The sequence below is a fragment of the Dipodomys spectabilis genome, unplaced genomic scaffold, assembly GCF_019054845.1.
Source record: "Dipodomys spectabilis isolate Male_0828 unplaced genomic scaffold, ASM1905484v1 ptg000051l, whole genome shotgun sequence".
NCBI lineage: Eukaryota > Metazoa > Chordata > Mammalia > Rodentia > Heteromyidae > Dipodomys > Dipodomys spectabilis.
The window spans coordinates 4,997,381-5,013,095 of NW_024870728.1; the positions used below are offsets into that span (position 1 = coordinate 4,997,381).

Below are 15,715 nucleotides of genomic sequence, written 5' to 3' on the forward strand. Positions count from 1 at the left end.
AATTCTCTCAATTCATTTTAGCTAAACAGAGGTTTAAATTAGATTGGAAAATTCAACAATGGCTAATTCAATAGCTTGACAAATAAACTATTTCAATCCATTGGTTTGACAGAAAATAAAATGTTATGAACTATTGCATTAAATTATTACACAAGTGTAAGTTTGGATTACATCTTATCTGGTATATCAAATACCTGTCGTCTTAATGAAGCTGCATCTACAACAGTCATGTCATCTGATGTTCCTTCGATTGTGGCATCTATATTTGAAATGGCATACCTAGAAGATAAGAAACATTAGCATGATTAAAACAGAACTAAGAGTAACTGCACTGTCAGGCATATAATGCATTTTGTTTGCACAAAGAATATTCAGACTGGGTAAGTGGCACTGTGGCTCAAGTGGTAGAGCATTTGCTTTGAGCTGAAGAGCTCAGAGACAGCGCTCAGGCCAGGTTCAAGCCCTACGACCAACCAAAAAAAAAAAAAAGGATATTCGGACTGCTACTAGCAAGACAAGCTACTAAAGTATTTTGCCGTTTGATGATATTACCAAAGGAAAGGAAAGCTAAGATGATAACTACCTACAATACTGGAAAGATGTGGTGAAGCTTTAGGAACTAAAGATACAAATAGGCACTTTTCAAGCCAGACACCAACAAAGTTACAAAAGGACCTGTGGTGGAAGGCTGAGAGTAGCCACTGTAGGGCAATACAGAAGAATTATTCTCACACAATAATTCCATATGGATTGTATGTGTAAATATAGTGCCACAGGCAGGCTCCTAGGAAGGGATACAAAACGAAACACAAAGAAGACTGCTAGTTCATATTCCCTCACTCTCATTGCCTTTTCTTGCCCTTCCTACTCTCAAGTTCTGATTTCCAACTTCTTACTCTCTACTGTTTTCTTCTATAGAAGCAAGTAGGAAATCTCAATACATTTAACCACTTCATTCAGATATAGAATTCGCTCAATAATAGCCTAGAGGATGTATATCAATTAACCAAACTGGAAAGTCACCACCATAATCAGTAAAGCATATATTAACCATACTTTGTTCAAATGTAGTCACTTTTAAGTTTAAATGAGTAACAATAAACTGTGAAAAACAAATATGCACAAATGCCATTCTTCCCTTCACCTGAACTTCCGTATTTTAAAATTTAAGAGCTTTAGTGGGATGCAATTTATGTATCACATGGCTCACTTACACGTATAGCTACTGTATGTTTATTTTGGAGAGATGTCACAGTCACTTTCTTGAATGAGCAGAAAACAAATAAGCTGAAGTAATCCCCAGAGCACTGGAGCATGGATTCCAACACTGGGACAAGTCTCCACTACAACTCCATTACCAGACAAAAGGGATGTGAGCTAGAAGTACTTACTTCATCTGGGCATGTTCAAAGTTAATTCTTTAGAAAATCCTATTGTTTCAAATACTGCTAAAAATAATAAAAAAAAAAACCACTTTATGCAAAATGAGATTTAAATAAGAAAGGCTGTGGGCTAACAATCTGAATGTCCCTCTTATGGATTTTATGTGAACTGCCCCTTCTTCCTGGACACAGTAGACCCTGCTAGAATACCAAGGACAATGACATCAGTTAGAGAAGGAAAGGACTCAGTAAGTGTGCAGACACTGTGTCTAGAAAGATAACTGTGGGTGTATATTAAAATAACTACTAGGGTAGACCCTGATTTCATTCCCAACAAAACAGAAAACAACCAAAACAGGAAACACAGAACATTTATTAGGAAGAAAATAAAGGTTAAAGATTCCTAATTCCCTAATTCCTTTGTTCTTAAAATAAGACTTTTGTATTTTCCTGAGGTGAGGCCTCATATTAGAAGAATGTGAGGAGACAAAAAAGGGGTAGAACCAAGCCATAGCAGCAACTGTCTCTAGGTAAAGCACCTGGCCTCAGTACAGAAAATGAAGTACAACAAAAGAAATCACAATTTAAATGCTGAATTAACTAAGGTTTTAGAAATCTGTAAAAGGTATCTTCCTTTTCAAAAAGTCTCAAGATATACAAGACTTTACATACCTAATTCAATTGAAAATAAAAATTTACTTTAAAATTATTTTAAACTAAAACTCTAGTTTATCAGAATAGAAAACTCTACAAAAGGTCTGGGGACTATGACTCATGCCACCATAGAAAGCAGACATTAGGAGAAATATGTTCAATGTCAGCAAAAAGTTAGTGAAATCCTATCTCATCAAACAAGCCACGGATTACAGGTCCTTACCTATAATCCCAGCTACAGGGGAGACATAGAGAGGAGGATCATGACCCAAGGCCTGTCTAGTCAACTGTGGGAGACTCCAACAACAACAACAAAATACTTTCAGTAACCACAAACTACATCGGCATTTTAGCCTCTGAGATCCTTAAATACTGGCAGAAGCCATTCTATCTGCCAACAGGAAGAAATAATTTGCACAAGCTAAGCATGTCTGAATATGTGAAAGGTGAAGCCACAACAGATGACTAAAACTATTTCAAACAAGATCGCCTTTCTATGTTCAGTTTTCTGCACTGGTGGGTTTCCCTCACTTTGAGGTAAGATGATGCCTTATGGAGAAGACAGTCCATACACTGCAAGTGACATTTAGATAATTTCAGCCGAACAGCAAGTGCTGGACAGAACCTAGGCAAGAATTACAGGAACGAGCATAAAACACAAATTAAGATTATTTTGTCTGTGTTTTTTCATCATCTCCCATAAGCTATTACAATTGTATTCACACCATGCTATCCCACAATTACTAAACATTTTCCTCATACTTGTGTGGCTAAATACCATGATGGACAGACTTCCTGCCCTAACAGAGAAGGATTACTCCTTAGGGCAAACTGTAGATGTTCATGCTGTAACTTTAGGTCATGGCTACTACATGCATTATGTTTTACAAAATACCACTTCCACCAACTTCTTGTTTCCCTTGATAATTACAAAGTCTCAAAAGTTACCTGGTGTTGTCATGATGAGGATTAGAAGTGGCGGCAGCAGACCCACCACGCAACACAGGTCTAAGGCGGGATTTTGCGGGAGAAGGCACAAGACAGTATCAGGAAACAGAGAGGTAATAAAATAAAAAGCAAAAACAAGACAAATAAATGTCAAATGCGATTATATTGTATGCTTCAATACAATATAATATCTCTCAAATACTTTGAAAGTGTTTGTCTCACATGTCCTCCACTTCTGAGAATTTCATAAATTAACACTTTACCTTTAATTAAAGAAACAGGAAACGTGACAAAAAAAGCACTAACTGATCATTCTTTCTGGAGGTAACATTTTATGAGATTTAAGACAGAGGACAAAGTCTAATTCCTTTCTTCCAGTTGGAAAAAAAATCACGACAACTCTAAAAAGCATACAAGAACCTGTGAGGAGCGCCTGCATGATCGTGGTTGCTCACTAACATCACTAGTTCAAGGCAAAAACAGAACTGAAAGCCAGGCCCACTTCCCAGGGTCCCCTCCTCCCAGCCCATGGCTCTCACTTGGGCCTGATGCCTTAATGTGGCTGCTTCTCGGCTCTCGAACCCTAGGCTCTCCAGACTAAGACACTCGTCAGCTTTGGAGCTGGGGCCACATTAGAGCATGTGATCCATATGTAGAATCTAATCGTGAGACAACCAGGAGTGACATACAGGGCTGCTGGAAATGAGGACCAAGGTGAACCGGAAAACTTTGTGGGGCTTTTCACTCAGTCTCAGCACATACTTTAGTTGTACTTCTTATTATCAGAAAATAAAAGCACTGCATGTCCACTGATTAACTGACCCTAAAATAATCAATAATATTTGCTAACCAGAGGAAGGAGACTGAGGGGGTGGAATCCGTGTAAGGATTCTAAACAAATCATTAAATCCTATTTTGCATGTCTCATTCTCTGAATGATAGTGCTTTGCCTGAATATAAGTATCAAGGCAACAATTATAGAGGTTTAGTATCAAATATACAATGTTTTTTCAAGTGGCACAGTGACAGAACAGAAATCACTATTTTCTGACAACTCAATTCATTTGAGAAACTTTTTAACATTTAGCTTCTACGTGTTCTAAAGTTGCTACCAGTATTTAATGAATACTTCTGGAGCTTAGAGGAGAAGGAATCGGAGATTTCTGGAGGAGACATGTTTATAGGTGTTTTTTTTGTTGTTGTTGTTCACTACAGAACACTAAGAAATCACATGTGTTTGAGACAGGTTTTTAATTCATCTCATCTTACTAAAAAACGTATTCTGTGAAATCAGGAAAACTATGAATAACCTGCAATCCTAAATTATACAAGCATGAGAATGGCTAATTAGATGAAGTGCTTCCTAAGGTTTATTTTTTAATGCATGCTAATATGGCCAAATGGATCTGCTGTATTCAACATATTCCACCACAGAGATTTCCTTTTTATAATGCAGAGCCAGAAAATAATAGGGTTACCTTTCACAACGTATTTCATTTTGTCTTCTCACACTGGCAATTGACACATATAATATAAAAGTAAATTAGACAGGTATTTGGCAGTTAGAAACTTCATTCAAGTACCACTTTCTACCATCAGTATGACTTAGTACATAAATTGTTCAATGTAAATGTTTTATCATTATAGTGGCAACAGGGAAGGAAATCTAAGGCCACCCAGGTTTTAGCATTAAAATGTATACTGACATTTCTGAGTCATGTATGGCTTGACTAAGTGGCATTTCTTTGCTACAAAAATATAAACTGCTAAAAGCAAATAGTTTAATTGGGGGAGCTGGAATTATATATACATTTATAAAAAATGACAAGTAGATGCTCCATCAACTATACCTTCAAATTTCTACTTTTCACAAGATATATATTTCTAGAGATACTTTACAAAAACGGAAATCATTCATACATTGGTTTCTTATTCTATTAATTCAAAGTTAATACAACTTGCTAAGGAAAAACTATAAATAATAATCAATACAACTTGCTAGGGAAAAAGTATAAAAAGTAATCAATACAACTTGATAAAAGAAAAACTATAAAAAAATCAATACCTTCCTAAAAATGAAACTTAGGCACAATTCATCCATCAATATTTAAATGATATTCTTACACATAAGCTAAGTTTCTTCTTTAAAATGTTACTCATTTACATTGGAGGATAAGATACAGCTCTAACAGGTGTATCGGAAGAGGTGGGCAACTCTCTCCAGCAAAGGACAAACTCAGTCCTTGTCCAGGACAGTTTTCAACAGATCAGTCTTCCACATGTACAGCATTGACCTATGTCTGTGAACTTTGCTAAGGCATACCTATGATTTAACTGTATTTTGTGCTAGATTTGGTTTAGACCATCTAAACCACGCTCATCATGAGTAAAAGAAAACACAATCCAGAAATCTCTTACAGTGATGGAAGGGTGAAATGTAAGGTGTGTTGTACTCATAAACTGACATGCTGAATTGAAACCTCTTGGTACATTTAATAAACACAAACAAAAATAACCTGAAAAATAGTTATGTTGAGCAGCTATGAATCTGTATTATTTTATAATAACAAGCAGAAAACCTCTTTTTCTTGACAAACAGCTCTAGCTTAAATTAACTATACTCAATGTGATGGCATAAGACCAAAGATATTGCAGTAGCATAATTTAGCCGAGTCATAATATAGAAAAGGAAAAAAAAAGATGCACAGAGTAAGGAACATAAAAGCACTTAAAACTTCATAAGCAGTATTACAGTCATGCAAGTAGAACATTATCCAAATTTCACATTCCTATTTCTTACGTCTGAAAAGTCATACTAGATGCTCCAGTTTCCTAGGGGAAACTGACTTGGCATTTGAAACTCTCATCAAATCTTGCTCAATACTTAATCCATGCAAGATCTGAATATACCAACTTTTGATTGACTTTGATATGCTAGAGATTGAACTCAGGGTCTCAGCCTAGTAGGCAGATGCGCTACCATTTGAGCCTCAGTACCACCCTTTGAATATGCCATGTTTTAAAAATGTTTTCAGAAGTGAAAAACTAAGACTCCAGGCTCCAGGGTAACAACCCATGGAATACAACCACAAGCAACATATAATTCTTCTCAATTCAAAAATCTTATTTAAAAGAGACATATAATTTCTTCCCAGAAAAGGGTGTTCTTCCTTCCTTCCTTGTTTTCTTTCTTTCCTTTCTTTCTTTCCCTTAACTACCTACCAATTATTCAATCAATCATACTAGGGTTTGAACTCAAGAGACTTGCTCTTGCTAGGCAAACCTTCCTGCAACTTGAGCTGCACCTCCCCTGTCTATGCCTTGCCTCTACTGTCCATGCCTCTTGGGAATAGGTGGGATTACAGGCATGGTCCATGACCACTGGGCTCTAGAAGGGGATTTTTAAAGGTTTGTTTTTTCATATTAAGAGAATACAGAGTAAAGTGGTAGTTACAGTGGTAGTTTTCTGATTTTGTATATTTGAGCTTTAGGCAATGTTTTTTTTTTCTCATCATATAGAAGAAAGCCTATCTTTACAATTTCTGTATCATCATATGTGAACTGAGTATGTGCTGGTGGGATGTGATCCAAGCAACCTTAATGCACCAGAATTTGTTATCTAGCTATCATTTAAATCTACACAGGATTTGGAAATTTTTATTCAGGTATTTTCCTTGCAATAGTATCTGATATGATATACTCTGAAGTAATAAATCTGGCCTCCTCCAAAAACCTATTGAAATGGAAAAGTTAAAGAAGATATCAAGTAGAGAATAAATATGTTTAAAAGAGGGAGGTGAAAACAGGCCTTTATGAGTAGGAATTTTAAGATTTTTTTTCATTATTTTGAAGGATCTACTAAATAATTTGAGACTATTCATGTTTTACGTTAAGTAAGAAAGGGAGAAGATAGCTCCCAAGGATTCAGAAAACTATTATCCCCTCCCTACCTATTTTAACATGAGAAAGGGGACCCAAAGGAACTAAGCACTTTTCTCAAGGCCACTAGGCAGCTCTTTAGTGGGATGAATAAAAAATGAGTGGATTGGCTCCAAGCCTGTATTTTCTCTTCTGGATGTTGATGTTTTTTAGTTTCCAAATATTCCAAAATATTCTTTCAAGTTCTAAGACTATAAAAGGCCTCTGAACCCTTTGGGGAAATGAAAAAAAAAACCCCACAACAGTATGTGTGTGCGTCTATGTGTGTACGCACAGCCCCATATATACAAGTACAGTGTATGTAATCCCCTCTGTGCCATGTGCTTTTTCTGTAAACTGTTGTTAGTGTGGCTCAAGTCCTTGGGTCTTTGCTCCAAACGCATACCACCTATAAACCCTGGAATGAGTAGCACAGGCCAGGAGTGATCAAGGATAAGCAGTACAAAAAAGAGGCTAGGTTGGTATCAAGATTAAAAGCACTCAGCAAATGTTCAAAGTTAACCAGAAAACATTTCAGCTCTAAGTAGAAATAAGGTTCATTGGAAAGGTTGGCTGAATTTATTGGACATTCTTGCAAAAATTAGCAGTCTCATAAAATGATAATGCAAACTCAAAACAGACTCTCAGAAATCACTAATGTTCAGAGTTGAAAGTTTTAAATGAGTACAAAAAAGTTTGTATGAACAAATGCTTTTATGTTGAAAAAAAAAATACCAGCATTATCAAAAAGATAATATCATCTGGGCTTTTAGGATAGGCCAAGAAATCTGTAGCCAAGAGAAAAGGAAAAATGTACTGGCAGCTACCATGACACCTCTCACGCCTACCTTATTAATTCAATCCTATCAAACTAAACTCCAACATCCCATACTCAGTCCAACAGCACATCCCTGGACAGACTCAAGTACTTAGAATAGGTCAACAAAGTCTTTGAAAAAACCATTACACTTCCTGACTAATGGAAAGCTAACAGACTCCCATGAAATGTGAATTTTGGACAATAATTTCAAATTAAAAGAAAGCAAAGCAAGCTGTTTCAAACCATTGCATCTTAGAAAGAGACTAGGAGGTGCAAACATAAAAGAAAGACACCACAGTCCACTAAATAAGGAGCCAAAAGGAATGTAACAAAGCTGGCAAGAGTCACTGATGGCCAATCACCTGCGATTTTCATCCAGCACATCCAAGATCTGCTGGTAAGCCCTACGAGTAGAAGACTGGATAAGCGACAAAATGCCACGAGCAGAAGAAAGATTAGCTCCATCTTCAGGTAACATATGGGGAGGACAGACCCGAGCCTGGGGTGGCGATGGTGTCACACTGTTTACACAAAGCACAGCAAATGAAGAGAAAAATACTCAAGTCAGATTTTTATACAACTTTACCTCAGCAGTTTTTAATCTTAGGGAGTTTTTTGGGATCTGTTTTCCCCATCATCCCCCTTGCCCCAAGAAAACAACAAACAAATAGGTTAATAGACATTTTGATTTGTTTAAAAACACCAGCTACAAGGTAGCATTGGAACTCTGTAACCCCAAACATCAAAATAAACAAACTGAATATGAAAAACAACTTGAGAAGGAAAGAGCACTAGAGCAATGAATGGGTTCAGTCCTTAGCTTCGCGGGGAGAGAGGACGGCATTCTTTATTTTGTGCAGTACATAGCTGATCTCGTAAACCAAACCAACTGTGGATCATCCGGGGGGTGGGAGAGAGAGCACACAGGTGTCAAAGCCTACACACAAGTGTCTAAGCTGACCTCACCAAGTGTCACTTCAACACTTCCACTACTTCACAAATACAACCAAACAAGTACGTGGAATTTATGATGAGGATTTGAAGAGAAGGGCACAAAACGAAGAAAAGCATTCCACTTGCTTCCTGGCAGCCATCTACACTTGAATGAAGCAATTTGTTCAATTCTAATGGGAGCTCTTTACGGTGTAGGTGAGTACTTTGAGAGAGCTAGTTGATATTGGAGCATGATTATATATGAGCATAACTCATACAAGGATTTGGCTTTTGTCTGTTCCAGAAAAATGACTATGACATTGGGATGAGGGCTCAACATTCTCAATGGGCAAAACACACCGGAATAAATGCAATCCTATTTATATTATTACATTTAAAACAAACAAACAAACAACACAGGGCACTGGTGGTTCATGCCTGTAATCCTAGCTACTTAGGAGGCTGAGATCTGAGGATTGCAATTTGAAGCCAGCCTCTGCAGCAAAGTCCATGAGACTCTTATCTCCAATCAACTTCAAGAAAACCAGAAGTGGGGCTGTAGCTCAAAGTGGTAGAGTACTAGCCTTGAGCAGAAAAGGTTAATGACAGCGCCTAGGCACTGAGTTTAGGACCCATGAATGTTCAACAATAACAACAACAACAAAAAAAACATAGCAGATAGCAAACTGAAAAATGGAAAGCCTTATTTTGACAGTGTAACCTTATCTAACTGAACATATACTTATTTGGAACCCACAAAATAAATGGGATAATTTTTGAAAGGATAGTTACTAGCATCTAATATTCCAATTCCCAGAAAATTAAGAAACCAAATATCCATATGTTTGTCAATAATTTCCAGTATCCTGAAGATCTAAAGAGACAGGTATAATAAACATGAAAGCAATGTTCTTCAAAGACTCTGGAAGAGAGAGAAAGATCTAAACAAAATGTTAATAGTTTCAGCCATTAATCTATTATGGCTGATTCATCCCAGAAATTAGGTCATGTGGTGACAAAATACACTGAAATTTTCAGTCTCATGGCTAGTAACGCTAAATGTCTATCTAGAGACAGGAAAATTTCTGGAATCTAAATAAAATGTGTTAATTGATTCAAGTGACTTTACAAAACCTGAATTGGACATACTATAAAACCCGTCAGCAGGTCCGAGGCCCAGAATCTGTCTTCTGGTCTTACGCTCAGAAGGCTTTATGGGTAACACAAGGAAATCCTAAAGCTCCTGTGGTACGGGCAACTAGGCAGGTGTCAAAGGGGTAGTGTCACTAGAGGTGGGATTTAGAATGATCTGGTCTGTGGTGATATAAACAGTCCATCTTATATTCTTCTTGATGAAGATGCCAGCACATCTGGATGTCTTAGGCAAGTGTTACTTTGAATTTTGAGGCTTAGGACACTTTGTGTATCATTCTATATGAAACGACGAAATAGGTACATATGATTGCATTAAAGGCTAGAATAATTAATATTTAGAAGTATAATCTTAAAGCTACAATATCAATGAACTGAATAGGAATCTAGAGTAAAGTGTGATGAATTTTTGCTTATTAAAGAATAAAAGGGTTCAGGTATGGTAAAGCATGTCTGAAACCTCAGCACTCAGAAGGCTGAGGCAGTAGTTAAGTTTCAGGTCAGCCTGAGCTACATAGGAAGACCCTGTCTTGAAAATAAAAAATACAAAAGGAAAGAAGAATTACTTTCTTTGGGAGATCATTTTGCTAAAATCAATCAATAAGGAATTATTTTAAATTCTAGGAGTACAAGTATTGTGTCTGTACATAGGAAATATGATGGTCATCTTATAAAAACTAATCACAGACTCACAGTCAACAACTACAGAGATGGAATAAATAGAAGGCTGGGTTCTAAAATACTCCACAGGTACTCATTATATATATCAATAATAAAAACTCATAAAAGTAAATGAAAAAATTAAAAAAGATCTGAAACACCTTTCAATTCTAAGATGGAATATGATAAAACAAAAAAAAATCCCTTATATGATTCTCAATAACTTAAAAATATATTATGTAGAAAGATAAAGGATAAATCTAACTCCTTTTAAAAACACATGCAAATGAAGGCAATCATTTTGGTTTTGGGTACTAGAGGTGAGCCCAGGGCCTTGTGCACCCCTAGCCCATGGAGCTAAGTCTATCAATACTAAGTAAAGATACTGCTAAAAAAATCAATGTTAAACAAGTACTTGGTTCCAGCTATTCAGTAGGCAGGACCAGAAGACTGGAGTTGGGAAAAAGCTAACTTAAACTCTCAGTATGAGCCAGGCATTATGGCAAATTTTCGAATGTGTATTTATTTACACAGCAAGCCTCCATAGACCAGAATAGGATGTGTTATTTTCAAACTGACTAGTTCTTTTGATAGTATAAATTAAATACCCCTGGTATTTAATTTATATGTTAATTTAATTTATATGTTAATTTAATTAACATCTATTTTCATTTGCAGAGAAACTGATTATAAGATGATCATAACTACCTTAATAATACTAAATAATTTGGTAATTCTTTCTTCCTTTTTAAAGATTTAGGCAGCCTTAACCTTTTATTAAAAAACAAAAACAAAACACCAAAACCCTTAAATACAAATATGAGTAATTTTCATTTTACCAATCAGTCTGACACCAGCTGAGAAGCCCACTACAGGTTTCCCCCAAGCAGGGAACAGTGGTCTTAGGATAGGTCAACATTTATATCCAGCCAATATTTAGCGATTTGTTGTTGTTTTTCTTGGTTCCAGTCCTTGAGTTTGAACTCAGAACCTGGGCGCTGTTCCTGAGCTTTTTGGCTCAAGACTAGCACTCTACCACTTGAGCTACACCTCCACTTCTGGCTTATTTTTGGTAGTTAATTGGAGATAAGAGTCTCATGGACATTCCTGCCCAAGCTGGCTTTGAACTGTGATCCTCAGATCTCAGCCTCCTGAGCACCTAAAAACTACAGGTGAAAGCCACTAGCACCTGGTTATTGTTGGATTTTTAACAAGTAAACCCCTGTGAAAAATAAAAACGATAACAATGTTGAAGCACTGAGGTTACTTAAGAAAATAACACTCTGAAAGTAATCACACCTGAAAATATCACCTGAAAGTAATCACAAGATTACGAATAAAAGTACTCTTAGAGGATAAACTGTTCCTAGGAGTGTAATGACACAGAATCTTAACTTTACATTTTAAAAAATAACAGATATAAACAATATGAAGTATGTATAAGTAGCTATTTCATTAGTAATATTCTGCCTCATGCTTACATAAAATCTTACTGCATAAGAGTTAAGTACACAATGCTAGGCAATGTTAGAACTAAACTTTAAGGCATAGGGATGTGAGGCATAGCTCATTATTGAAAGGTTAAATTTAAGGTAAATTAGCATTTTTGCTATGGGTTTTCATAGGACTGTTTCTCAAACTGTGTGGTTTACTTCTTTGATGAAGCACCAGACTCTTCAAGAAAATAATACAAAAATTTAGGCATCTGTGGCTCACTTCTCTAATCCTAGCTACTCAGGAGGCTGACACATGAGGATCTCACAAACAAGCTTGGGCAGAAAAGTCCAAGAAACCCTCTTTCCAATTAATTAACAAAAAAGTGGGCCTGGAGAGTGGATCAGATTGTAGAGTCCCAGGCATCAGTGAAAAGACCAGGTGAGAGCCTGAAGTCTTGAGTTCAAGTCTAGGTGCCTATACCACAGACACATAGACAGACAGACAGACACAGACACAGACACACACACAGACACACACACAGACACACACACACACACACACACACACACACACACACACACACACACACACACACACACACACACACACACACACACACGGTAATTTAAAAATTCACGAAAATAAACTGGGTATTAATTTCTCTTGAAATTTTAAATAGAAATTTTTATTTTGTGATTACTCTCTGAGGCAAATTACCAGTTGCCAGAAGCAAATAATAAAATTAGAGTAAGAGAAAGTCACTGTCTGCCAGTGTGGTTTATTCTGTTGCTTAAGAACTACATTCTGTACTGTGTCTTTTTCAATATTGGGAATGAAGCCCAGGGCCTTCTGCATGCTAGGTAAGCACTCTGCCACTGAGCTACAGCCTCACTCCTGCTGAATGTCTCTATTATATGCCAAAATGTTCTGCCTCATGAGGCAGCCATCCCATACATTATTAACCTGTCCTACCTGCAGAAAACATGGGGCTAAGGATCGCAGAAAAAAAAATCTTCCAAATCATAATTTTAATCTATGGAACGTAAAAAAAATGAACCAGAAAGACAGCTCTGGTTTAAAACAAAAAAGAAAATACAGCATGTTAAAATGTAAAAAGTGACATTATCTGGGCACTGGTGGCTCACGCCTGTAATCCTAGCTACTAAGGAGGCTTCGTGGTTCCAAGCCAGCCCAGGCAGAAAATCTACGAGACTCCTATCTCCATAAACTACTCGGAAAAAGCTGCAAGTAGTGCTGTGGCTCAAGTGGTAGAGTGCTAACAGTGAGCACAAAGAGGCTCAGGGACAGCATTCAGTTCCAGAGTTCAAGGCCCAGGACTGGCAAAAAAAAAAAAAAAAAAGCCAAGTGATACATTACTGAGACTAATTAAGTAAAATTTGTAGGAAATGAACAAACCAATCAAAGAAAAACAAAGAAAATGAAAAGTCATCATGTATAAATTATCCAATTTTCCTTTCACTATTACCCATAACTATAGGACTGCTTTAGCTGGTCTTTTCTGTTTGTTTTCTTAACATAATTTATGAGGACAGTTTGAGAAATCCTGAAAGAGAAGTACTACAAAGCCAGAGAGTAAGAGTTAAGAGTATTATATGCCAGTTACGCAGTGAGACAGATTAGTATTAATGTAAGCTAACAACTCCTAATGGGAAAAGCAGAGCAGAGAAAAATCTTACGTGTACTCCGGTGCAGAAATCGATCCCTGGAACCTTGAAATTTTATTTCTTGGGGCAGAATCTGATCTGTGCCACCTTAAATAATAATTATGCTTCTTTTACATATTCAGCTTTTACAACAAAGAAAAAGCTAGATATGATTCAATTGTCAGAATTCATTTTTGTGCCAACAGATGACAATAAGAAAACAAAGACCAATGTCCCTGATCAATACCCATTTCCACATCTATTCTCAGAGGCAAGGGACAAAAAAAAAACAAAACAGGCAGGCAAAGGTTATGAGTGATAATACACAATCTACCTAACATCACAAAAACGATTATGGCAGATAAAGTTAGCAATAGTTTCATAATTATTTTGGAAGAGGTAAAATATAGCTGTATTACACTAATTAATCATTTCCTCCTTATCACATTAATTTGGACACATAATATGTTGATTACACAAAATTCTCAATGTTAATAAGATGTAGCAGATTCTTAAAAGATGAATTATGAAATGAAAGGAAAAGAAAGAGGAAGATTTCATTATTAATACAAAGATAGTTAAGTATCTTACTATAATATGGCAACATATATAACATCCATAATAAAAAGTATGGTAAAGTCCAAGGCATTTCACTGTGGAAATATGTAAAGATTCACGTGACTTGCGCTTTCCAAACTAATATTTTTTAAAACATTATACTTCCAGTTTTATTAAACATGTAGAAATTGTCATTAAGGCAACGTAAAGAAAAAAAAACATCAAATATAAGCATTGTTAATCTTTTGTGCCAGAAGGAACTGATTTGGTAAGTTAAAATAAAGCTATTATGTAATTATCTATTTAATCATATGTTACTGGGCTGTTTTTCATACACATAGAGCAATTTTCTTTCTCTTTAGCTACCAATAACATGTGTTTTGAGAAAAAGTGATACAATAATAAAAGAACTCTTTATTTTATTGACATGAAGTGTCAGAGGACCTAAGCAGCAAGATCTATCTTTTTGTAGTAGGAAAAAATATTGCCAGAAAGCTTTAAAAAATTATAACTAGCAAATAACAAAAGCCCTTAGGTATACATTTAATCTTTCTTAACAATAAATTATGTATCATATGGTATGTAGAAATATTCTAGAAAAACAAACTCCAGGATTGACACGACACCACATATGCCAGCCACACACTTTAGGGAACACACTTTCAACCATTTAAAAAAAGTCATATTCATAATGGCTAAAACTCTCAGGGAAATATTTCCTGAAGGAGCTACAGATTCATTTTAGCTTAATTTCTTCCTATATAAGCCTTCAGACATAAGGCTATATAGCTGTCTACATAAATCCAACTACTTTAGGAGACATCTTAAGATTCTCCAAAAAACCAGAAAAGTTAGGTGCAAATAGTTTTTTCTCTTGCAACTAACAAAAGAATGGAATTAAAAAAAAAAAGCAAATAATCTACACTGTATCTGGAACTTCACTGATCAGCTTGAAAGGCCAGTGAACCTCTCCTAACACTTCTTTGGAAGCAAGGAACAATTATTAACAGTCCTCACTGTGCTCTAGTTATTTTATACACAAAGTTAATTAATTTCACTTTTATCTAGATTTGCAAACTCTCAGAAGAGATGTATCATCTAATTAATTATTCAAGAGTTCCAGGAGAAGTTATCATGGTATCATAGTGCTCAAGGTGGGTTCTTGGAAACCAATCAAAATATTATTGAGGAAAAGCAGTAACTTATCTAAGCCCAAATCATCTATTTTTAAATGGCATCACTGCCAATGGCTTTAAGATTTAAAATTCTGACCAGTTTTCAAGGGGTAGTTTATTTGTTAAGTTTAATAAAACACTAAAAATACATTTGTCTGATCCGAAACATCTATGGTAGCTTCAAGATCAGGATGTGAAAACTCATCCACAGACGAAAAAAATTTAAACAAATAGTCCTTTAAGTAATACATGCATTTGTTTTTTGAAAATGAAGGGAACCTAATAATTCACAAGCCATTACGTAGAAAGCTAAAAAAGATACTTGTAATAAGTAAGTAGAATCCTGTTTGTCTATATTATAGCTCATTAGGAACAGAGATGGCTGTTTTACAATCTTATGGCAATGTTAACTTA

At 35.9% G+C, this 15,715-nt stretch overlaps 1 protein-coding gene across 11 annotated transcripts in view; it reads right to left on the reverse strand.

The window, feature by feature from the left end:
* Mff (mitochondrial fission factor) overlaps positions 1-15,715 on the reverse strand; it is a 30,919-nt gene that overhangs the window by 1,998 nt on the left and 13,206 nt on the right. The window contains exons 6-10 of one of the 11 annotated variants that reach the window (XM_042679025.1): positions 13,602-13,676; positions 8,085-8,243; positions 4,463-4,495; positions 2,985-3,044; positions 195-279 (exon numbers count right to left, since the gene is read on the reverse strand). In XM_042679025.1, coding sequence (XP_042534959.1) covers positions 195-279; positions 2,985-3,044; positions 4,463-4,495; positions 8,085-8,243; positions 13,602-13,676 — 412 coding nt within the window. The remainder of the gene's footprint in view (positions 1-194; positions 280-2,984; positions 3,045-4,462; positions 4,496-8,084; positions 8,244-13,601; positions 13,677-15,715) is intronic. The other 10 variants (XM_042679029.1, XM_042679026.1, XM_042679027.1 and 7 more) reach the window with 10 other exon arrangements.